The 26151-nt window shown below is 33.4% G+C and overlaps 1 protein-coding gene across 1 annotated transcript in view; it reads left to right on the top strand.

Annotated features, from left to right (window-relative positions):
- The window catches only part of Lama2 (laminin subunit alpha 2), a 571380-nt gene that overhangs the window by 340583 nt on the left and 204646 nt on the right, over positions 1-26151 (top strand). Inside the window, exons 19-22 of the mRNA XM_071613037.1 lie at positions 3869-4080; positions 7594-7700; positions 13216-13396; positions 16109-16245. Of these exons, the coding sequence (XP_071469138.1) occupies positions 3869-4080; positions 7594-7700; positions 13216-13396; positions 16109-16245 (637 nt within the window). The remainder of the gene's footprint in view (positions 1-3868; positions 4081-7593; positions 7701-13215; positions 13397-16108; positions 16246-26151) is intronic.

The following is a 26151-nucleotide window of genomic DNA, read 5'->3' as shown; positions in this document are numbered from 1 at the left end:
GGTTCTCGCTGCCAAAGATGACATTAAATAGAAACAACAGAAGAGAGAAGCTTATTCTTTCTTAATAGTGCCATAAACAAAATTGTGGCTTTAGCTGATGTTTCAAAGAGGCTGCTCATGCACGATTGAGCAGTTTGCACACTGCCCAAAGAAAGTCCGGGAAGTGGCAAATGGGAGCTTGAAGCCAGTATGAGGGCTTGAGTGCAAGAAGAGCTTCTTGCTGTGCTCAGCTGCAGAAGTGTGGACCCACTCTCTCTACACTTTTTGTAATTTGCAGAAAGGCCTTGAATATGCAGGCAAATTCCCTCAGTCTTTAGCTGACTGGCAGGTGCAAGGTAGTAAGAACACAGTCTTGCAGTACAGCCACACACCTTTATACTCCAGCCACTTTTTTCTGTACCTTTGTCAATGTTGTCCCTCCTCTCTAGAACACTGTAGTCCTCCCACTGCTCTGCCTGAGGCTAACCCTGGTCATCTCTTAAAATTCTGCTCTGTCATTCTGAACAGGCCTTTGTTAAATCCTAATCCGAGTAGGTTGTACCTTTTCTATGCTTTGCTGATAGTACTTACATAACTCTGGTTGTTCTGTTGTCAGATTGTTTAAAGAATATTTATTTTCTGTGGACTAAAGACTGAATGCTATTTATATGCATCATGTAAAAATACTCAGTGGCTTTTTTTTTTTTTTTTTTGTGGAAGAGATAGTATGACCATAGGCCTCAGATTTTAACCCAAAGTTGTTGGAGAAAATGATGGAACACAACGAGATTTAAAACATCTCCTCCATCTTGTTGCTTTCTTTTCTCGTTATTGTTCCTCTACTCTTCTGTCATTCATTCTCTCTCCCTCTCCCCCCAACCTTTCCTCTCTCTAATATTCTTCCTAAATTATCAATAGCAGCAACTCTTATTATATAACTGCATGTGTTTTCTGGAATCTTATTTGCATTTAAAGGGTATCTGTTTTAAATAGTTCAATTTGATTTGAAAAAGTGAACAAATGTGGAATGGAGCAGTGTAGCTATGACAAGGTGCTCATCTTTAACAAGGAATCCAATAAACTGCCTTCTTTAAAAATGCCCTTATTCTGCCTTCCCTATGAAAGTGAGAGTGCTTAAGATTTCAAATTACAATTAATTTTATGAGAGCGATAATCTGTGAAAATGAAAAGGGTCAAAGGACTGTGATTTTTAACTAATTTTTATTAGATAAATCATATAACAGATTATAAAGTGATATTATTAGTAATAAAAGAATATGATTAGTAGCATTGTATTTTCTGATCCTAGCATTGTTTGTTCACTCCAAATGGAACATTTGTCTCTTTGAAGACCATTCTATGTATAAAAATGGACATGCACATACACCAGCAATAAAGCACAAATGTGCTGCAGAAAATGATCCCACTTTCTATAAAGCAGCATATGAATTTTCTAATATGTATATTCACAAATTTTTCTTATATGTCCTGCAATGAAAAAGACAGATGCTTCTTTCATTATTCTATTCAATCACAGTTGTGTTGCTTTTTTTTTCCTTCCATGGGCTGAGTTTCTTTTATTATAGGAGAATTTTGTACTTATTAATTGGTATCTGTGTTAAGAGAAATTCCCAGATCTTGTTATATAATGCCATCTCTCCCGAGGGCAGTAAGTTATTTTGAGGAAAGTGAACTGAAAATAATAGGTCTTTGTTGACTGTGATAATAATCACTGTACCTCCTTATTCTAAGTGGAGCAAAGTCACTCTCTTAGCAGTAAACAAAATGAGATGTGAATATATGCAGATGTGATCATAAGCTCTGAATATCTAGCCAATCCTTAAAAAACAAATGCCAAATGTCTTCTTTGATTTAAGGAGAGCAACTAAGAACTGAGCAGGGAGGAGGAGCATGAGGAAAAGATTAACATTAAACAGAAACGAGTGGTGGGAGGGAAAGGGAGAGAGAAGGGAAATAGCATGGAAACAGAAGGAAACCCTCAACGTTATACGAAATCACATATAAGAGGTTGTGAGGGGAAAGGGGGGGGGGACAAGGGAGAGAACTGAACAACAACAGATGAGGTAGAGAGGGAAGATGGGAGGGGAGGGGAGGGGAGATAGTAGGGGATAGGAAAGGCAGCAGAATACAACAGTCACTAATATGGCATTATGTAAAAAATGTGAATGTGTAACTGATGTGATTCTGCAATTTGTATTTGGGGTAAAAATGGGAGTTCATAACTCACTTGAATCAAATGTATGAAAGATGATATATCATGAGCTTTGTAATGTTTTGAACAACCAATTAAAAAAAAAAAGAAAAAATGAAAATAAAAAAAATAAGCTCTAAATATCAACTAAGGTAAGAATACCCCTGAAGGGATTATGGGGGAACTTTATGCACTAAAATATTGTTTCATATTTTGTAATAGAGAATTAATATATGAATTTGTGGGCAGCAGTAGCCTTTTAAAATGTTTATATAACATTCATAATCATATTAACCATTTTGTAAAAATAATTAAAACTATTAATCTCATTTTTTTTTAATTATGATAAAATATTAAATCCATAAGAATATTATGGTCCCCATACATTTTCTGGAAAACTTAGAATAACCATTGATCAATGTATCTGTACCAAATTAACGACTGTGTCCCATAATTGCCATGTTATTAATATGTCCTTAATATGACATAATGAATTTAAACCATTTCTATTCCTAATGGCAGAGAGCCTTGCTCTAAACAATGGCTTTCACATCTGAGTAGATGAGCATAATATAGCATACTATGGAGGTAAAAACACTCTATCTTTTTGTTCGTTTTCAATTCTGACCCTTGCTGCAGAAGACTACTTTGATAAGATACTACAGGTAGCAGAGCTGGCCTGCCCATAGACTGTGGATGCCCTGTTTCATTTCTCCTTTGTCAAGTATGGCTTAATATGAAGTGTGGGAAAATGCAACTGAAAGAGATGACAGAGCCGAAGATAAATAGGCATTGCCTGTAAGGATGTATCTGTGTGTCTGTAAGGTGATGTGACATTATAAGACAGCATTTAGATCAGGGAAATTTTCATACTATAGTTTTTAAAAAAAAATCTCCTCTGTAATGCTTTGTAACTAATGACAATTAATATGTAAAAATAGTTCTTGGTTGATTAAAACAAAATACCTGGATTTTGCTAATTTGAGTCATGGGCACAGTTGAGCATCACCTTATATCATATTGCCATAATTGGCAAGAATACCTACTTAGACTTCCCCTTAGTAAAGACTCTTCATTTATAAACTACCTCTAAATCTACATTCAATTATATATAAAACCATTATTAATTCAGAGACACACTCCACCCAAATAAAAATAAAAATCTCATGAGTCACAGTTTTTATTTAAGAAATTCTGTATTCTCGCTACTAAATTTCTCATGAATTGTTTCATCCTAACAAGCTCTTGCTGCAAGAACAACAACAACAAAATGTGAACCTTGCATATTTGTACAAAAAAACAACCAATTGGTGTAGAGATACATAATGTGTTCTATTACAAAGGCGTTGCAACATGGACCTAGATTCTTTGAGAGTGCCAGCAGCAAATTTCTTATGCTTTGGTCTCATCTTCAGTGCCAGTGACAAGATTTTGTTTTGTTTTGTTTTTGTCTGGATGAAATCTAATTACTTGTGGGTCTGGCAGGATTTCGTCTTGTATCTACACTGTGGTTATAGAAAAACATTTTTTAATCACCTTGCATTTGAGACAAGGAACACTGAAAAGGAAAAGCCATCATCCTGGGAGAGTAGTAGCATGAAAAATATGTAAACATTGTCCTAAGATGTGTTTCATGAGTTTCCCCCAAATACTCATGGATGCAATTTTTCACCTTAGGTGTGCAGAAGGCTATTTTGGACAACCCTCTGTACCTGGAGGATCATGTCAACCATGTCAATGCAATGACAACCTTGACTTCTCCATCCCTGGCAGCTGTGACAGCTTGTCTGGATCCTGTCTGATATGTAAGCCAGGTACAACAGGCCGGTACTGTGAGCTCTGTGCTGATGGATATTTTGGAGACGCAGTTGATGCAAAGAACTGTCAGCGTAAGTCCTGAACTATTGATGCCCCTGACAGAATTGATGTATTATACCTCAAAGTAGCTGATGAGTTCTTGAGTGGGGATTGGAGACTAGGAAATTATCTGTAATACATGGATGATAGATGCACAGCATAGACAAGAGTCTGCATATTCCAGAATCTATCTTTCTTTGTACTAATAGCAAAAATCCTTTGAAAATTGCTGCATTGTTGAAGTGGTATTCCTTTTGATTTTTTCAACTGATACACGTTTCTATTTTAAAATGACCTCATATCCATAGTAGGAAAGAAGAATTTGAAAATTTAGTAGGACTTTTTTTGGTATTGTGTTTTATTGTTTTGTTTTGTTTATCTCAATTCTAATAATTTGTTTGTTGACATAAAGTTATTGGTTCAGATCCTTCATCATTACCTGTCAATAGGTGTTATTTGGTTGTGCTTTCCTGTGTGAACTTTACAGTCTTGTATTTTTTAATAGGTGTAAAACTCTGCCAATGTTTTCACACGCTGGCATTGTAATTATTGAATGATTAACTTTCATCTTAGGACTATGCATAGGATGTTACTTCTGTGTTTTCCTTCACAAAAGTTAGCTACTCTAGGGCTTCATCCATTTTAGTACAATACATCCCCCTCCCCATCTTTGCCTTCTTTGATGTATTATTAAGTGTGGCACAGAATTTACTAATGCTTTATAATAGTGGTAATATGGTATGCAAAGGGAATCTGGCAGTGGAAAGGCAAATGGGGTATGAGGCCACATTAGCACTCGAGTGCTTTACGCAGCCATTATCAGCTTCATCTGCTGTCAAAATCTTTAGGAGGAGCAGGACATTAAGAGTAGCCCAACCATTCACTTCTGCCAAGAGACTCCTGTAATCATTCAGGTAGGGCCCAGGGCTTGCAGAATTACAGAAATCAGAGAAAATGAAGTTTGTTATCATCTTTGCTTTAAGCACTAAAGGCCCACTAGGGTTCCTCATTTCACTAGAAAATGTGTCTTCACCTAAATTGAGAAGATGAGTGTGAACTTTGTGTCATACACGTATGATAATGTGTTCAATCAAAAATTAATCATTCTCTGGAACAACTACTGTCTGTCAATATCATATATAAATGATTTTAAGCAAAATTTCCAACAGGTTCAGAGTGACTTTAAACATCATAGGTTTTTAGGCATTTGTGAAAATCATCAGGAACTGAAGAAATTCTTCTGTTCAAACAAATCATCTGGGATCCATGTTTTCTAACTCTGTGACCCTGAGGAAGACATTTGACCTCAATAAGACTTAGTTTCATCACCTCCAATAAGTTTGCTACAGAAATTAAAGGACATAGCACATAGAGAGCATCCAGGGAGTCCTTGGGATCTGGAGATGCCCACACATGGTCTGTTGTCTGGTAGTAGTGCAAGTAGTAGTCATGAATATCAGTGGTTCACTAATTCTAGATTACTTTAGCCATTTATCAGCCTTTCTTTCTCTGTCTTCTAATAATCCCTATGTAAAGATGAAGATATTATTCCAATTATTTTATCATGATAAACTAATGATTTGTGGCATAAAGTTTTAAGAACAGAGGAGAATGTGGGAATAACAACATTTGAACTATCTCCAATTTTTGTACTACTTGCCATGAGGTATAAATATGATTATAATTTTTAATGCCCTCCAGGATATAATTATGATTTAAAATGTAAAGATCCGTTTATTATCTATTTTATAATTTTTTTATACAGTAGTTCCTCTACACATGATAGTAAACCCTCAAGAAAAGAAAGCTCATGAGAAAGCATTATTTAAGTTGCTTCTGGATTTGTTCATGAAAAGTTGACCACTACCAAGAAGTATATTTTGCTTTTTGAATTTATATATTTAGTTTGTTTTATACTCTTCCATTAAATGCCCCTTTTACAAAATTCTATATTGTTTTTGTTATTTTTAAGGTGACATTAAACACCAGAATATTTATGTAAATTTAATTTTGTAGTACTTACTTTTTTAAAAAAGGATTTCTATATTATAAATAACTTAAGATTTTTTAAATTTATGTATAATACACTTAAGAAATTTACATAAAGAAATTGATAGTATGCACCACAAATCGGTATCCAAATGAATGTGGATATTTAAAAAGAATATTTGTCTCCAGCCCGTTTTTAAACTCCATCTATAAACTAACTGTTCCTTAAGCTATTGCCTGAGGAAAATTAACCAGCTAATTTGACTGGTTGCTGGGTAGGCCAGTTTTCCAATGTCCAACATACTAGAATCAAGTTAGCAGATACTGAAGACTAAACTTTTCCGGAAAAAAAAAAAAAAATCAAGCAATTTTTAGAAGAGCAGTAAAGGAAAGTGAAATCTGGAGCCAAGTGAAGAGAATAATAATAGCATCGGCTAATAGAGCAGCCATTATAATATGTGAATAGGTAATGTTTAACAGATATTGTATCAAATTTACCAAAGCCACGTATGGAATAGTCTTAATTCCCATGCCATCTGCCCCCACACAATTTCATTCTGTTATCAACGCCATTATATTCATCATGACACATGCATTTGTAGAGTACACAGGGAGCCATTAATTAATTATTTTTGTGAATACCACTTAGGTTTTAGACTGATTTATTATATGTTTCAGTATAACATCAGACAACTTCATAACACAAAAATGACAATAGATTACTGAAACCAAATATATTTTCTATATTTGCAAAAAATTGTAATATTAAAGTGATTTTTAAAAATTACAATGTTCTATTTCTAATAGACTTGAAGCAATGTTTTCATCTTATATACTTTTATAATCATGTCAAACTCATTCTTTAAACTTAAAGACTGACACAGAATAAATAATCATTATTTTGAAATAATTAATTCAGTATTACTTGATTAATGATGACATTAATATTATGACATGAATGCAGTCAATTTTAGTAATTTCTTAGAATTATTTTGGCCTTAGAGTCAGTATGTATTACTTACAATGGGATTATAATATTTTAAATGTTACCCAACGTATCTATGAAGGAATGACCCAGCACTGTACCTGAAATCAGCGATCTGCAAGTCTCAGTAATGTTCAGAACCCAGCAATATCTAACTGGCCTTGAATATCTTGAATGACAACATAAATGTTTGAATAGCATATGATGTCTCGAGAATTGTGCCAAAGACTTGATATAAATTCTCTCTACAGCTGATAGAGTTATTGTAGGGATAAAAATGATAGAATTCTTGAGAGCACTTAGTAAGTCAGAAATATTCTATTACTAAATTTAGGTGTCAGTGTTACCACCTGGGCTATATTTTTATTTAACAAACACGTTAAGACTAGGAGCATTTTGGATTTCAGATTTTCCAACTAGGGATGCTCAACCAGTTTATGCAACTATATTCCCAAATTTAGAAAACTTCAAACTCTGAAATATTTCTGGTCCCTGGCACTTCAGATAAAGCATATTCAACCTGTATTAGAATTTTTTTTTTCCCAGCCATTGATGCCTTTTCTCTCTCCAGCCTGTCGTTGTAATGTCAATGGCTCCTTCTCAGAGATTTGCCACCCTCGAACAGGACAGTGTGATTGCAGACCCAATGTGCAGGGACACCGGTGTGATGAATGTAAGGTAAGGAGGAGCTCATCAATTACTTTCTTGAAAACTTTGGCTTTCAATTTCATGTTTTAGACACCTTAATGTATTCACAAAATGGTTCAGGATTATCTAATTCCACAGATAAAATTACTATGATCAGGAAAATATATGCTCAAATACAGCAAAAACTTGTTGTATGTTGCTGTTGACCTGAAAACTACATTTCTTTGGCAGATAATTTGTATATTTCCTATAATGCAAATGTTTCTGAAATAGCCATCATGAATATAATCCTGATCTTTTAGAAACTAAACTACTCTTTACATTTTTGGCAGAAAAAAAAATGTGTTGCTCCTTTTGCTTAGCAAGTACCTTCTTCTAGTTCTCATTTAAAAGCTAACTCCAGTGAACACTCTACTTAGCAAAAGTTTCAAAAGAAAAGCTAATTTATATAATGTTTACAGATATCATTGTGCTAAAATGAAATTTTCAGTTTCAATATGTTGATCTCAATTCCTGAACATATCAGTTGCCTGCCTTCAGCCGGGTGAGTGCCTTGAGATTCATTCATAAGAGTGAAGGATTTGCACTACCTCTTTTACTTAAATACATTTTATTGGTGATAATGACTATTAAACAGAAGCCAAAACTTCTCAGATGTCAAACTGACCTTTCTGCAGGAAGTTGGAAAATATAATCTGCTACTGTCTCTTGAATAATACCATATGCTTTTTTGTTGTTCTTATTTTGTTTCATTTTATTTTTCTGTTGGCAATTAAAGCCCAGTATGTGGTGGGATCCAGAGAAGCAAGTCTGTGTGCCCTGTGACTGCAATCCCATGGGCTCTGTGTCACCCCAATGTGATACAACAGGAAGATGTATCTGTAAATCAGGCTTTATAGGGAAACAGTGCAACCTCGGCAGGCAGGTGCATCGGCAGGAGGAGCAGCCACGGAGAGCGCAACACGTGCTGGGGTCTCCCAGGAGGTGGGGGTCCGGCAGTTCCAGCGGGTGTCCTCGGGGAGCCTATCGGGCCCCAGCTCGGGTAATCCCAGAGGCGCTGCATGGCTTGTGCCGGGGCATGTTGTGTTCCGTGTGCCTCAGCTGAAGTTCCCTGGTGGCATTTTACCAAATAACAGCTGCTAAGTGTGCGAATTGCAAATGCAAACATTTTTCAATTTCTGATTGGAGCCTTGCCTTTTTAAAAATAACCATCCTTATGCTTTTAAAAATATATTCAAGTTCATAAGTGTAATAAAGTGTCAATTGGCCATGGTTGGGTAGAAATCAAATAAAAATTTATGTGTAGGAACCTCAAGTATGATTTGGTAAAAACTCACTTTAGAAGTAAACAGATGAGAAATATAACAAAGAAAGTGACTTGCCTAAGAAAATTCAGAGTTTGATATAACATTTGTCTGATATCTTATCATAATTAAGGATTTTGCTAATTTTCTCATCATTATTTTGTTCATGTGTGCATCAAACACAAGAAATACATTTGTATACACTATAAAAGCACAATATACACAAAATTAGGAAAGAAAGTTGTTTTCAGTTACAATTTGTTCCCCCTCTCACTAGGCAAACAAAACAAATGCTAAATAATAAGGGAGAGATGGAGGGCAGGAGGGAAAACCGCTTCTCACAGCCTTGTGGCTGAGTAACAAGGGACAAGATTTGCCATTCTAGATCAGGGGTCTGTGGAGAGTTGAGGGTAGGTGTTAAAAGGAGAGTGCAAAATAAACAGTAAAGGGGAAGAAAAAAAATATTATTTTATTTCTTGGTTCATTAGAGTACATTTTAAGAAAAGGAGTTCTCAAACTGACTGCCTCAGATCAATCCCAGCCTCTTGGCTTCATGGCTGTTAAGTTCCTTGATCTATCTGTGATTTAGCTTCTTCGTGTATTTGCTGTAAGACCCACTTCTTAAAATTTGTCTTATATATATTTGTCTTATATCCTTCAAAAAGAAAATTCCAAAAGATTTTAGGGGGAAAACATGTATGAAGAATGAAAGGGGAAGAGCAGATCATGCCGGGAGACTTCTGCTACCGTGGCCCTCTGACTCCTGGGCAAAGAGAAAAGGAAAGATTGGTTAGGAAAGGCTTCATTCAGTGCATCCTACCAAAATCCCAAATTTTGACCAGACTAGTGGGAAATGCCCATCAGGGCAAAGAAATGTTTTCCCATTGGTGGAATCCTAAATTTGGCAGGAAGGTTCTGGTGCCTTACTGTAATTAGCCACTGACTGGAAAAGCCTGACAAAGCATAGACTGAGCTTGACTTAGTCCATTCAGGAGGCTGTATCAGAATGGCATTAGACTGGGTGGCTTATAAACAACAGAAATTCATTCCTCAGAGTTCTGGAGAAGATTCAGATCAAGGTGTTAGCAGATATCTGTCTGGTGATAGCCCACTTCCCCTAGATGGCTGTCTAAGAAAACAAAATAATTTCTCATGATGAAGAGATTTCTTTGAGTCTCTTTTATAAGGCTTCTGATCTCGTTCATGAGGGCTCCACCCTCATAACCTAATTATCTCCCTTAAAACCCACCTCAGATTACCATCACTGTGAAGTTAGGATTTCAACATATGGAATTGGGGGTGGGGACATCAGCTTTCAGCCCTTCGCTAAGCTCTTTGATGGATCCAAAAGACTAGAAGCTGGAGGTTATGAGGCATCAACATTCCACACTGCAGATGGCTTGCAGGGAGATGTGATGAGGCACCTCCAAGGCTGTTTGAAGGCAATAGTGAGAACAGTGCATAATATACTAACATGGAGCTGTCAGGTAGTCTAGTGCATGCATTATTAGTATTACTAGTATTACTGTAGTTACTAAATGAAAAAATATTTAAAACATTTTTTTTTTCTTCAAAAACAAAATGATGAATCAATTGAAAATAAAAGACAGGGATAGTAACTGATCAAAATGCCTCTAAAATAAAAATTTAGCAGAAAATCAACTCTCATTCATTTGTTTTCCTACATACCTCACAGTACTATTTTGTCTTGAGACTACTTAGTTCTTGAGGAAGTATGTATGAGAATCCAAAGCCAGGCTTCAAAGAAATTTCTTTGGCAATTTACTTAAATTTTCCAGGCCTTTGGTTTTACTACTTTGTAAGAAAGTAATGGCTGTGACAGTTTGCTCCACGGTTGCCCTGTGGAGTAAACTAATTCATATTTGTAAAATATGAATTTTAGACTAGTGCCTGGCACATAGGAAATAATATATAAGAGCTAGTTTTTGTTTTTTCCCTCAGTGAGAAGCATGTAAAGGAGCCCAGCCAGCTTGCTGCTGGGAGTGGACAAGTACCCTTCTCCGTATTTGTTACTTCATTAATCTCAATTATTGACCAGGAGTGTTTGCTCCTTTAATTTGTTTATTAGGGAGGTTTTCCTTAGGCTTTGAAATCAATTTTTGAATCCCCAATTTATTAAAATTTTATTAATGAAGTATGGTAGCTTTATTTTGGTGTAAACTAGTTTTTAAAACAATATTATTTAAATACTTGAAAACTATTTTGTATTTCTTCCTGTATGTTTACATTTCTTCCTGTATCTTTCCTTGCATAATCAACTTTGGAATTTTTGATGGTATGATTTAATAAATTCATTCAATATTTGATCAACTTACCCATTAAAGGTATGTGCATATATATGCATAGGTACATACATATGTATGCCTAGGCTAAATGAAGAAAATTTAGGAAATAATGAGAATACACAATTCAGCTTCAGTAAGGAAAATGCAGTAAATAAAGACAAATGGAAAGTATTCTATAATTCAGATATTTTATAGAATTGTTTTAATGTGTTAGGTTCTAGACATGTTTTTATGTGTATGTTTCTATTTATGTGTTTCTGGGTGGGATGTGTGTAGTATGTGATTGAAATCGTAAAATCTGTATAATTCCAAGTGCTGCATTTTAGAAATTTTCCTTAATGCTATATCATAAGCATATTCATATCATTAAAACTGTTTCAAAACAGATTTTAATTATTGAATAGTATTACATAGCATGAATATGTTATAATTCATTCAGCTATTTCTCTAACATAGAACATTTAAGTGCCTCTGCAGTTATACACCATGATAAAAAATATTGTAATAGGCATGCTTGCATTTTAATCATTGTTCTAATACCTGATAATTTCTCTAGGTCAAGTATTTAGAATCTTACATTTAATCATTGATTTTATGAATAAAAATATTGTGGTTTAGTTTTTCTTTACATAGGTGAATTTAATTTCAATATTGGGTCATTTGTTGAAACGATTACTTTCTTCTTTAAAATAATGAATTCTAAATTATAACTAGAAATAAAAATAAAGCCAGCAGTAAATATAAAGAATAAAATTATTTTTAAACTCAATCAACCCATTTCTCATTTAAACAATAAAACTATTCTTAGCCATTTTAAAATTCTAATCATTGGTATGAATTTGTTTTCTAGAACTTAGTTTTAATACTGCTAATAATAGAAAAATATATAATGAGACTTATTCATTTCTCTTTGGGTGACTCACATTAAGTGGCAAGATTTAGTTTTTTTAACCCAGAAGTAATTATTAAGTCTAATTTTCCAAAATAGGGATTATTTTTACAAAGAAGTAATTACTGACACTAATTTTCCAGATTGAAATATCATAATAATGTGACATAGTTTGTATTTAAAAAGACAACTGCGACACACTTTAAGTAGGATATATGCTTTTCTTTTTTCTCGTAGAAGGGACTTTTCAGTCCATCAGCATTTTCCCATGCAGCCACTCTAAGCCTGATAACATGCATTTCAAGAAAGTCGCCTGAAGCAAGTGTGGACACAGATGAGTGATGGGCATCTAAGTCATTACAGAATAAAGATTTCTCTTTACTTTTGTAATAGAGCACTTTAATATGTGTTCTCACACATCAGTTTTAATTATTAGAATAAAATCCAAGAAACTAGATGTTTGCCAAAACAATTATTTGGTCACTGTAGGCATAACCTATAAATTACATTTATAATGTGCATACTGTTTTGATGACTAGAAGTATTTATGGATCCATGACAAAAAAGTAGATCACATACTATTTGATAAATACTATTTTAAATTTAAACTTCTGGACAATCATGTTTAAAGCATTTTTATTAGAAGTACATAAGATCTGAAAGTAATCAATTCAGAATATTAGGAATAAAGTGAATAACATTTTAAGTTAAAACTAGAAATACAACCCACAGCTTACTTCATACTGCTTCCTTCTAAAACCTTGAGAAGTATAGGACAAGGCTGATGGAAATACAATAGGCAAAAGATAGTGCCTAATTCTGCCATTTATTTTGATGGTCCTTCAAATTAGCTGAACTTGCCCTTTGGTTATCATTGAAAGCACCCACTCAATTAAATGACAGTCCAGTCATCATGACATCATTGAGGAACCCTAGTAACCTATAGGTTCTCTTTTTTTCTGCCTGATCCCTTGCTATTGTGTATATTGTTTCATTGTGAGTTAATCAACTGAAATTTCATTTTTCTTTTTCCTTTTCTATGTCAGCCTGAAACATTTGGCCTACAATCAGCCAGGGGGTGTGTTCCCTGCAACTGCAATTCTTTTGGGTCTAAATCATTTGACTGTGAAGAGAATGGACAGTGTTGGTGCCAGCCTGGTGTTGCAGGGAAGAAATGTGACCGTTGTGCCCGGGGCTATTTCAACTTCCAAGAAGGAGGCTGCACAGGTCTGTAGACAAGGCTGGAGTTCTGCATTTTGGCGACTGATTTTGATAACTGTTCATTTTTTAAAAGGAAATAATCATTGACAAAATATTTAATATTAATGCATTTTAAATTTGTTAGTGAGTAAAATACATTGGCATTTGAATAGTGTCCTATAAATAACTGTGCTTGCAAACTATTCAATGAAAATCCATCAGCAGATCCCAAATCTGCTATGTCCCTCCCTAACAGTGACCCCAGTTTGACCATTACTTGATGACCACTGCTGTTTAAGTCAAATGTTCAAGTTTTCTAGTGTCAATGTTATTTCTCAGGTTTCCCTTCTCCTAATGCAAGATTGATACAAGGATCAAGGAAGGTAATTTCTTTTCTCATACAAAAAATATATTTTTATCTACTTTTAGCTGCCTTGAAAACTGTGATGTTCTGGGAAAGAAACAGGATAACTCTAAATGTTTTGTTTGTGGGGAAAAGCAGTCAAGTTTCTAACCATGATTCCTTAGAGTTTTCCTATATCCATTCACAGCCTTTACACAAATCATGAACTAAGAAAACATCTAAGAAAACACTACAGATGAAAGAAAAGATTGAGTATTCACTCCTATTCATGTGCCACTAATTTAGAATAGACCCTATTTCAACAGTCATGAGGTGGAATCTTAATTTTTCTTATGAAGTTCATTGATTGAACATTGATTGATACTATCATACTGTACTCTCAGCACTGTGGTGAGACTTGAAAACATTGTTGACTCTTGTCACAGACTTATGTGGGAATCAGAGAGAATAATATTTAAAATTATTTAAAGAACCAACTCTTTCAAACATTCTTCAGCACTTGAGATACATGATTTTTATCATAAGCCAAGCTTATTATAAATTATTTGAAATGTGATCATTGAAGATCTATGAGTGCATATCTATCTGTAGGCCAATATTGGCATATACTAAAAATTATAAAGCTACATTTTAAAATATACTCTATTATTTGAATCCAATTTACTCTTAACATTTTTACTTAATGGAAATTAGCATGCTAATACTGTACATTCAAATACATCTAGTAAGAGAAGGTATAAGTGAAACCAAGAATATTTTCTAATATTACAAAATGGTGATAGCATTTCAGGAATGCAGACCTAGTAGCATTTTAAGCCAGAGACATAAAATAGAAAAAATAATGCACAAAACAGGCAGGATAACATTATGATTGAGAGCATGACTTGCACTGAACAGCCTGGATTTATCTCATGGTTCCATCAGTAACTAGTTTTGTGACCTTGACTGTAAGATTTAGCCTTGCTTTTCCTCCATAAAATTCATCTGTTATACTAAGATTATAATAGTATGTACATCCTAGGGTTTTGGTGAGAATTAGTTGATTTAATGGCTATAAAATATTTAGAGTAATGACGGACATAAAAGTACTATGTGTTTATCATTATTATGACCTTTGATCTTTGTCAGTATTATTAATAAGGGTAAACATAATGCTTTAGGAGAAGAAAACTAATCACCTAGATCTGCTTCCTATTCAGTGTTATGATTCCATTGAAGATCTACTTATAGAATTTCTGTTTGCAAGTACAAATTTAAACTGTCCCAAGATGTTTTTAGCACATAAATCTGAACAGAATGATGTTTTTCTTCTTAGTGAATGGCACATAGAAAATAAATCCTGTGATTTAAAATTAGTCACAATAATAATAATAAAAATAGTAATCACTGATATTTATTTAGTGTTTAATGTCAAGTATCATGGTAAATATTATTCACAGCTGCTATGAAATGCTATGTACAATGACAGTGAACCTAATAAGATATCCTAAATGCATTCAGTTAAATGATTTAATCATCATGTAAGCAACTCAAAGTTTTTTCAAAGCATCATTCTCCTATTTGAATTCAAGTATTTTGTGTTTCTTCTCTCATTTCTTTGAAATGAAGTGCTACACTAAAATATATTTTTAGTAGCTGGGCCAACTATAGATAAGAAGTGACATACCTTCTTTGTTTTACATGGCTTTGAAGATGGTTTCAATTTGTTTATTTGTATTTTTTCAGAAGAGGCAACTGGTTTACACTCTTCATGTATCATTCATAGTCAAGAAAATGAAATCTATTGAAAAGACATAAGGACAGTGGCAAATAAAAGTTCAAAGTATCTTTATATCTAGACAGTGTTCATAATTTAACTGTCTTTAAATATTTGCAAAACTGAAATATTCTAATATTTGCCAATTATATACATGATGTGCTGGATTTATAATCCTGGTTTTATTGTAAATCAGAGTCATCATCAAAAAGGAAAAATAAATCTTTCCAGCATAGTAACAAAAATTAATAAACCTAAAATAAATATACAAACAAAATTTTAAACTTTTTGCTATCTGGATATAAGGCATTCTAGTTAATAGGGAATCTGTAACACCAGTTCTTCCTTTTATCAAACTGAACAGGAAATATAAAAATGCTTTAACTTTTGAAATTATTAAATGAAATACAACATATATTGATTGAAAACTCCTCTGTGAAATACACTATACTATGATATAAAAGATGAATTAGGTACATTTTTATTTCCAAGGAACCTTAAACAGTACCAAAAAATGGAAAATGGAACAAATCAATCCAACAAAAAACTAAATATTTTATATCAAATTTTTCCCTTTTTCTAAAACTCTTCTCTATTTCCCCTCTTTTCTCCTATGAAGCTTGTGACTGTTCCCACCTGGGTAATAACTGTGACCCAAAAACTGGTCAATGCATTTGCCCTCCAAACACCATTGGAGAAAAATGTTCTAAATGTGCACCAAATACGTGGGGCCACAGTATTGTCACTGGTTGTCAGGTGAGTGGATCAATTTTTTCATCAGATAATTTTTGTAGAGATTTTGGTTTTATAATTGGACACTTGAAAATCCAATATGCTATTATAAAACAATACAGAATTATCAAAGAGTGTATTGTAAATATTGGTCAGTATCTTCAGTTTTATTTGTAGGAAAGATTATGAAGTAAGTACACATTTCTGCAGCTGCTTCCATGGTATCTACAGAAATAGGGGGAGAGAAGGACAAAAAAATTATAATACAACTAAGAAATAGCAATGACTTTTTTGCTAGAAGCTGAAATATATCTGCAAGGTATAAGGAAATTAAAAACTAGTGAAGAGAATTTGCCAAAAATCTGCAGGGATTGCCCCCAAATTGACAAGATTTATCTGTCAAGAAGTAGTGTAAAGGATTTTGAAAGTCATATTAACAGTCTTCAGATTGGAAAAAAATCTTCATTATTTTTTTAATTTTCTTTCTGTGGGTTGATGATAGAAAATGCCATGACCAGGCTCCTGTTCAGAGAAATGTATCTAGCATGAGGGGAGAAGGTAAGAATTTATAGGACTGTTGAAAAATTTTAATAGAAGATGCCAAAAGCCTGAATCCAGTTAACAAGCTTCCATGAGGATTCAGGAGTGACATATCTTAAGCTGATATGAACTGAGTGATTTGACAGAAATGAAAGACAAGGCTTAAGAATGACTCCCATGTCTTGCTTCAGAACAAAATAGAGGATAGTAGGTACCATTTACTACTAAAGGGGTCATAGGAGGAGGAGCAAATTCAGGAAGATGATGAGTTTGAGGTTATTATTAGCATGTTATATTAATTAAAATATAACTCACGCATTTAAAGTCATGAGCTTTGACCAGTAGTTACACTCATGTAACCATCCCTTCTGTCCCTTTGCAATTAACTCCCCAATAATTCCCCGTACAACCACTGTTGCTTCTAGCACTGTCTTTTTCCATTTCTACACAGTTTCATACATATGGAATTATACTCTAGATCATTCTTTTGTTTTTGCTATTGCTTTGGTGAAGCAGGGCTTGGTTTGTCTTTCTTTGTTTAGTGTGATGCTTTTGCAGTCCATCCATAGTGTTGAATCTATCAGTAGTTTATTCTTTTCAAATGCCTTACAATATTCCCATAGTGTAGTATGTTATAACTTGTTTATTTATTTCCCATTTGCTTGGCATTCGACTCACTTCCAGTTTGGAGCTATTAGGAATAATTTTTCTGGGAACATTAGTGCACAACTCAAAAGCATATTTCTAGACATTTGTTTACATTTCTTTTCATATGAAAGCTTCACATCTTTGCTAACATTTGAAACTCTGACCATTTTTAACTATAAGCAGTCTTTCAGGAATGTTTTGCATTATTTAATGTCCAAAGACATTGGGAGTTGTTTTGTTTATTTATTTACCATTCATATATTTCCTTCTGTGAAGTTTTTACAAATGTTTTCCCCATTTTTATTTTGTGTTTTTTAAAATAATGAGCTTTAAGAATTCTTCATATTTAGGATATAAATTCCTTAACATATATGTTATTTTTATTTATAGATGACAGCGGAATGCATTCAATTCTTATTACACAGATAGAGCACAATTTTTCATATCTCTAATTGTATACAAAGTATATTCACACCAATTCATGTCTTCATACATGTACTTTGGATAATAATGATCATCACATTCCACCATCATTTATAACCCCCTGCTCTCTCCCTTCCCCTCCAACCCCTCTGCCCTATCCTGAGTTCATCTATTCCTCCCATGCTCCCTCTCCCTATCCCACTATGAATCAGCCTCCTTATATCAAAGAAAACATTTGGCATTTGGTTTTGTGGGATTGGCTAACTTCACTTAGCATTATCTTCTCTAACTCCATCCATTTACCTGCAAATGCCATGATTTTATTCTCTTCTATTGCTGAGTAATATTCCATTATATATGTGGGATTAGGCCCCAACTTTCTTAATAAGACTCCTTTGGCAGAAGAATTAAAATCAAGAATCAATAAACGGGATTGACTCAAACTGAAAAGTTTATTCTTAGCAAAAGAAACAATGTGTGAGGTGAATAGAGAGCCTATGTCTTGGGAGAAAATTTTTACTCTTCACACATCAGATAAAGCACTAATTTCTGGGGTATAAAGAACTCAAAAAGCTAATATACAATCAGTCAACAAATATATGAAAAAAATGTTCATCATCACTAGCAATTAGAGAAATGCAAATCAAAACCACTCTAAGATTTCATCTCACTCCAGTCAGAATGGCAGCTATTATTAAGACAAACAACAATAAGTGTTGGTGAGGATGTGGGTAAAGAGGTACACTCATACACTGCTGGTGGGACTGCAAATTGGTGCAGCCAATATGGAAAGCATTATGGAGATTTTTTGGAAAATTGGGAATGGAGCCATCATTTGACCCAACTGTCCCTCTCCTCAGTCTATACCTAAAGAATCTAAAAACAGCATACTAGAGGGACACAGCCATATCAATGTTTATAGCAGCACAACACAATAGCTAAACTGTGGAACCAACCTAGATGCCCTTCAATAGATGAATGGATAAAAAACATATATGGTTTATAACTGTATTTCTCCTAAAATATACCTTTCTTTTCAATAAAAATATTCATTTCATTTTTATAAATGCTGGTTTATTACCTTTTTGTTTTATGGTTCATGTGTTTTATGTTCTAAGAAATATCTCTTTTCCCAATTTAAAATCCAAAGACTTCTCTCCTGTGTTTCCTTAATTTTTAAATTTTTAGCTCCTAAATTTAGGTTCATTTTGCATAGTAACTTTTATATGGTATAAAATAATGGTCAAAGCTCACTTTTTAAGTGGCTGTCCAATTTTTTTAATACCATTTATTGAAAAGACTATCCTTTTTCCCACTGAATTACCTTAGTCTGTTTTTCTAATCAATTGACTGTACATATGTTCATGCATTTTTGGATGGTTGGTTTCACTGTCTGCATGTCTATACTTATGTCTGGATTACTCCAACAAGGAATGAAATCAGATATTGTATACTCTTCAACTTTGTTCTTTATTTCCAATATGTTTAGGTACATTTCCAAATAAAGTTTCAATTCAGCTTCCCAATTTCTTGACCAAAAAGCCTTCTAGAATTTCATTTATGTTACATTAAATGTGTAGATCAATTTGAAAAACAAAAAACAAAACAAAACAAAAAAACATTGACTTCTTAAGAATATAGGATCTTCCCGTGTATGAACATGGCTTAATTTTGCATTTATTTAGGTCTTTACGATTTTCCTCAGCAATGATTTATAGTTTGGGGGCATGCAAACCTTGCAGATATATTGTTAAATTTATTATTATTATTTCATATTCTATGCAAAGGTAAGTACTATTCTTCGTTCCATTTCATTCTCTAATTACTTGTTGCTAGAATAGAAAAATCATCATTTTAATACATTACACTTCTGTTCTGTAATCTTTCTAGAGTATAATTCTGGGTGCTTTTTTGCTAGCTTTATTGGGGTTTTCTATGTAGCTAATCATGTCTTCTGCAAGTAAAATTTTACTTTTTCCTTTCCAGTCTGTGTAAATTTTACTTCATTTTCTTTTTGTCAATAACTTTTACATCTATGTTCATAAGCATATCCAAAGAGTTTTTTAATAGTGTTGTCTGGTGTTGGTATTGGGCTACTGCTAGCTTTATGAAATAGGTTGGAAAGAATTCCTTTCTTATAATTCCTGAGTTTGTACCATCAGTGAAATAGAAAACAGGAATAATTTAGAGAAAATCAAACAATGGTTCTTTGTAAAGATCAATAAAATAGACATATTCTAGGAAGATGAATAAAAAAGGAATAAAGTATGAAATAATCAATATCACAAATGAAAGAGGGGACATACTATATATCCTATAAACACTAAAATAATAATATTGTAATAATATACACAATTTTATCAATAAATTCAGCAGCTTGCATGAAATAAAATTTGCTTAATTTGATTTTTTTTTATTTTTAAGTTTTCCTAATTATTATAATATTCATTAAAATAATATGTACTCTAGAAATATTGGAAAATCTAGAAAATATTGGAAAATCTAGAAAAATTGGAAGAAATATTTTATTGAGGTATATTATCCTTAATGATTTTGATTTCTACATGTTGTCCCAATTACCAACAGTGTTTAACAATTGTTCTGATTTAGCTGTTGGTTCTTTCAGTTCTCTCAGGTTTTGATCATATATTTTAGAACAGTATCATAGAGGTATGCACATTTAGGATTTTTATGTCCTTTTGAAATGATGGCACCCTTATGATAAAATGTCCTTTTTTAGTCCTGATAATATTCCTTCTTCTGAAATGTTCTTTTTTTTCTAATATTTATATAGCCATTCTATCTTTGTTGTGCTTGGTATTTGCATGGTGTGTTATGTATATTTTTCCACAAAAATTGTTTTATGTTATCTCTAATATTTCAGTGTTTCATTTAGGTATTGCATATTTAAATATTTGTTGTTTGTTCAGTCTTAATACTTTGGACTTTTAATTATAGTATTTAAATCATTTTTATTTAATGTAGTATTGATATGATTAGATTATGTGCCCCTCCCTCCCATCCCCATACTGGGGATTAAACCCAGAGGCACTGAGCCACTGAGCCAGATCCTTCACCCTTTTTATTTATTTATTTATTTTTATTTTGAGATAAGGTCTCACTAAGTTGTTTAGGGACTCACTAAATTGCTAAGGCTGGCTTTGAATTTGTAATCCTCCTGCCTCAGTCTCCTAAACTGCTGAGATTACAGGTGTATACCACCACACCAGACTACTTCTGCTTTTTCTGTTCACTTTTAACTTGACTTATCTATTCTTATCTTTTCTCTTATTTTCCTGCCTTCTTTTGGATTGAATAACTTTTATAATGACAGTTTTCTTTCACTTTTATATTATTGGGTAACCCTGTTTGTTTTATGGATTAGGTGTTTTTTGAGGGGTATACACTTTTCACTTTCCCAAAACTACCTTATATAAGACCTTTTTACATATATCATAACAACCTTTAGAGTGATAAATCTCCAATTGCTTTTTCCTATTCTTTGTGATATTATCATATATTTTATTTATTTGTGGTATATATCTCACAATATAATCTATGATTTTGATTTAAATAGTCAATATCTTTTTCAAAGAAGAAAAATATTTTTTTTCTGTTTTTCCATATATATACACATATGCAGATATATGTGTGCATATATATATATATAATGTATATATATTTAATTCCTTTAATGCTCTTAATTCCTTTTTACATATCCGGCTTTCCATATCATACCATTTTTCTTCTTTTATTTACTACCTTCCTAATTTTTATTGTTATTTTTTCTAGTATTTTAGTCTACTGACAATGATTCTTTCCTTTTTTGCTTAAAAACGTCTATTTTTTCTTCATTTTTCAAAGATATTTTTGGAGAGTAAATAGATATACAGATGGATATTGGTTTTCAGCTACTCAGTTATATTGTTTTTTTTTAATATATAATTTTATGTTCCCCCCCCCCCCAAGATTAGTTGGATCTGTTGATTTTGTAAGATGACCATTTTTTCAAATTTGGAAAAATTTTGACCCATTACTTCTTTAAATACTTCCCTATACTTTACCCCAGTCACTTTTTCTCATTAATATGTACATTGGGCCACTTGTTTTTTTCCCCCACATCTCATTGAAGCTTTGTTTGTTTGAATTACCATTTCCCTATATGTTTCATTTTTGACAGTTTTTGTTAAATATACAAATTTACAGATTAATTTTCTATCTTGTGTACTCTGTTAATCCAATTGAATATATTTTTAAAAAATCAAACATTACATCTTTGGTTATTATCTTTTGGATCTGTTTATAGTTTTAATTTCCCTATTCACTCATATTTTTTATTTATCTTTGAAGATATTTATAAATATTAGTAGTGTCAAGATGATTGCTAATTCCATCATTTATTTCACAACCTTTCCTATTGGTTTATTTGGTTCTGAGTTGCATTTTCTTGATTCTTCACATGCCTGATAAATTTTGAGTGCTAAATATTGTACATTTTTCACAGTGGTGAATCAAATTTTTGTTGTATTCCTTTAAAGAGTGTTGAGTTTTATCTTGCAAACAATTTAGTTACTCACTAATCATATGAAGCTTGCTTTTAAGTTCTGTTAGGGAAGATATAGCAAAACCTTAAATCCAGGGACCACTTAACTCTGTTACTAAGGTGTGACCCTTCTGAGAACATTACCCAAAGCATTATAGTGTGGCTCTCCTGTCCTGCTGTTGTGATATAGACTATTCCAAGATCAATGTGAAGTCTAGGTGTTTTGTCAGTCCAGGATTTTTTTGTTTGGTTTGGTTTGGTTTGTTTTTTTGTTCGTTTGTGTTTTTTTGTTTTGTTGGTACTGGGGATTGATTTCAGGGGCACTTGACCACTGAGCCACATCCCCAACCCCATTTTGTATTTTATTTAGAGTCAGGGTCTCACTGGGTAGCTTAGTGCCTTGTTTTTGCTGAGGGTGCCTTTGAACTCTCAATCCTCCTGTCTTAGTCTCCCTAACCACTGAGATTACAGCCATACCACCACATCCCGCTCACTCAGCCCATGTTTTTTTAATGCTTTATTTTCCCCAACCAGTAGAATTTGTTCTATATGCACTCAACAGCTTTCAGACAAAGACTCAAAGGGATCCTTGTGCAAATCTCTGGAGTTCTTTCTCATTCAAACATCTTCCTTTTTGAACATATACTATACTTGTTCCCATAAATTTTAGTTGCTTTGCCTTCTCTAAACTCCACCCTTTGTCCCTTTGGTTTCTCCTCTCTGTGTATTGCAGCTTAGAAATTCCACCCCCCATATACCACAGCCTCATTTGTTTTTCTCTTGTCAAAATTACAGTTCTGTGATTTCTGTTATCCAATGTCTGATACAATTGTGTCTTGGTTTTTATTTATTTATTGGGTTCTTAGTTTAACAGCTGAAAAAGAGAGGAGGTAAAGCTTTACATGCTGTAAAAACTAAGAAAGAGTCTGTTCAAAAAGAAGAACCAGTCCTAAGTCCCAAATATAACATTAGGGCCAAGTAAGACTAAAGATGAACTGTGTTCATTAAGTGTAAGAACAGTAAGTAAGGACATTTGTTATGTTAGTTAGAGCTGTTCCAATCAATCAGATTGAGTTAGGGAATATTGAAAGGTGATAAATGTGATAACCAGGTGTGGTTATCTCTTTGTTAGATCCCTCTAGAGATGGGAACTCATTTTTCGACTCAGCTTATGTACAATAGTAGACTCTATCCATTTTTATATATGTGTGGTAAAACATCTGAATGCCAACCTAGAATATACTGAATTTGGAGAGAACAGGGTATTTATTGGCAATTGTTTGAGGAAGTTGATCTGACTTCAATTAAACATGTGATCAGAAAAAATAAAAACTACACAGGACAGTCATTTTTCTATTGCCCATGGAATTGTTAAATTTGAAATTTCCTAGAGCTCCATTTTGAGAAACAAAACTAAAATTTCTCAAGAATGTCAGATCTTATGAGTATAAATAATGCTCTAAATTTCTATGATTGACTTTATGTATTTCCAACATCATATCCATGCATCTGAGGGATCTCTTCCCTTCTATCCACAAAGTCCTATGATATAGCCAAACTCTAATGAAACTCCTAAAATTACAGCTGTTAGTTAATGTTTAGGATGTAAATCAGAATAGAATATAATTTAAATCTCTATAAAAGAATAGTTTTTTTTTTTTAGTGCTATCACTTTATTGGCCCTTGGATTAACATTAAGCTGATTTAAATTTTTGATTCCTTTGAACCATCTTTAAAAATCTAAACTTCTGAATAGTAACACATTTTATATTATGAAGAACTACATAAAGTAACAATTAATGTAGCCCTCACAAATAATTTATTTACAAGCATACATTCTAGTACTTACAAAACTGGGATGAGTTTAATTAAATGATCGGTGACTGGAGGATTTAGCTTCTCTTTCTTTGTGTCATGGATAATTTATCTGAGCTGAGGTGTGAGCACACACATCATTTGAACTGCTATTGAAGTAGAATACATAGCTGCCACTTTACTAGCAGGGGAATAGTGAATAAATCCTTTATTGCTAAACAAACATTACATTTAATTATTATTTAAGTTTGATGTTAATATCATGTTATCTATGCATATAGTTAATAGCCTCATTTATTCCCCACTCTAGCTTCCCAAATAAACCTCCTGATTTGGACAGGTCCCACTGTCTACTCTCAATTCTTCCTCAAGTATTTGTTCTGTCTATGGTTTTGAACAATAAATTCAGGAGCAGACATTTTCTATTTTTATTATTTAAAGATATGTATGTTTCAAAGGACTTTTAAAACTACAACTGTAGTTTTCCATACCATATCATACTTTTGTTTCTAACTATGGCTCATCTTGTTTAAGTGAATCGATACATATTTAATGCAATTGGCAAGAAAAAATTATATGAATGAATTAGTAAACCATCATAATTTTGAAACTTCATTCTACCTCTGATGTTCTACAAAGATGAGTTACTTGGGGGTTATTACAATGGGTTATGCCCATGTTTGAAATATAACAAATAATTTTGGAACTTTTGGTTTAAAATAACTTTAGTAGCCATCTCTATTGCAGCCTTTTTCCTCCATAGCAATGAAAAGATAGAAAAATACTGTAAAACATGCAAAGTAAAGCCTGATTGTTTTCATATCAGAGTCTCAGAAGATTTGTCAGCAAACATTTGAGCAGAAAAAGACAACACAAGAGAAACTGATGATTGTGTGTTACATCCTAAAAAGAGTAGTCTTCTAAGTAAGCTATTATTAGGAGGAACAGAAGCAGGGATGTCCCCATTGACAGTGGATAGAAGAATTAAGCTGAGCAATGAAGTGGGAGCCAGACTTGGTTCTGCATTAGAGCTGTAGATCTGAGAAGGATGATAAAGTGAGGTCACAAAGTATAAACACCATATGGTGGTAAAGTCAGACAGAGAGGTGTGAGTCTCATTTGAGTACCAACTCAGGCCCCAGTCGGGAGAGAGAAACCACACAGTTTCTGTAAATAGGGAAATTTGTATATAAATAATGGTTAACTGAAAAAAAGGTAATTACTAATTTAAAAATAATAAAAGAGTTATTAAAGTTCTTGACATAGCATGTAGAAAAGAGCAGCTACCATCTGTCAGCCAAGAGAGAGTGGACACTAAAGGAACTAAGGGCTAGGAGGGAGCACACCCCTCACCCTGGTGAGGCTGACATTCAAAGGAGGGTGTAGAAACCACAGGTATCAACAGCCTACTTGTCATTGAAAAAAAAAAAAAAGCAAATCACCAGAGTTAGTGGGCAAGTGCTCATCTTTGGAAGCAGTACCATTTTGGGGGAGTATAGACATGCAGGAGCTACTCAGAAGCAGTATCATCTCAGAGTTGTATGATGCGGAGAGAAGCCATTGAGAAAGGTGCCTATGGGGGAGAGTGGCCTGAAGGCACAGCTGGGATAACTTCAGGGCCTCTAGGAATCTGTACTAAATAATAAAATAATAATGGTAAATGGTAACAATATTAATAAAGAAACACAAACAGGATGGAAGTTTCTTGGACCTCTTTGGATCTTTTCAGGGCCTTCATTGACAAAGCCTGACACACTGCAACCTGGCCTTAGAGATATTTCTACAGTCTCTTGACAGTAAAGCAGGGTGGATTTGGAGCTAGAGCCTGTAGTTTGACAAGTGGCACAAATGGCCCCTGAAAATGATTTATTCCAAGATTCTAAATGACTTGTTAGGAACCCACTGGAATTTTCACTAAATGTCAAGAGATATGAACTCTAGATCAAGAGCAGAAACTCTTA

Source organism: Marmota flaviventris, chromosome 6 (assembly GCF_047511675.1).
Source record: "Marmota flaviventris isolate mMarFla1 chromosome 6, mMarFla1.hap1, whole genome shotgun sequence".
Taxonomy (NCBI): Eukaryota; Metazoa; Chordata; class Mammalia; order Rodentia; family Sciuridae; genus Marmota; species Marmota flaviventris.
The sequence above is the reverse complement of the archived record's forward strand: the minus strand, read 5'-3'. Positions and strand labels throughout refer to the sequence as shown.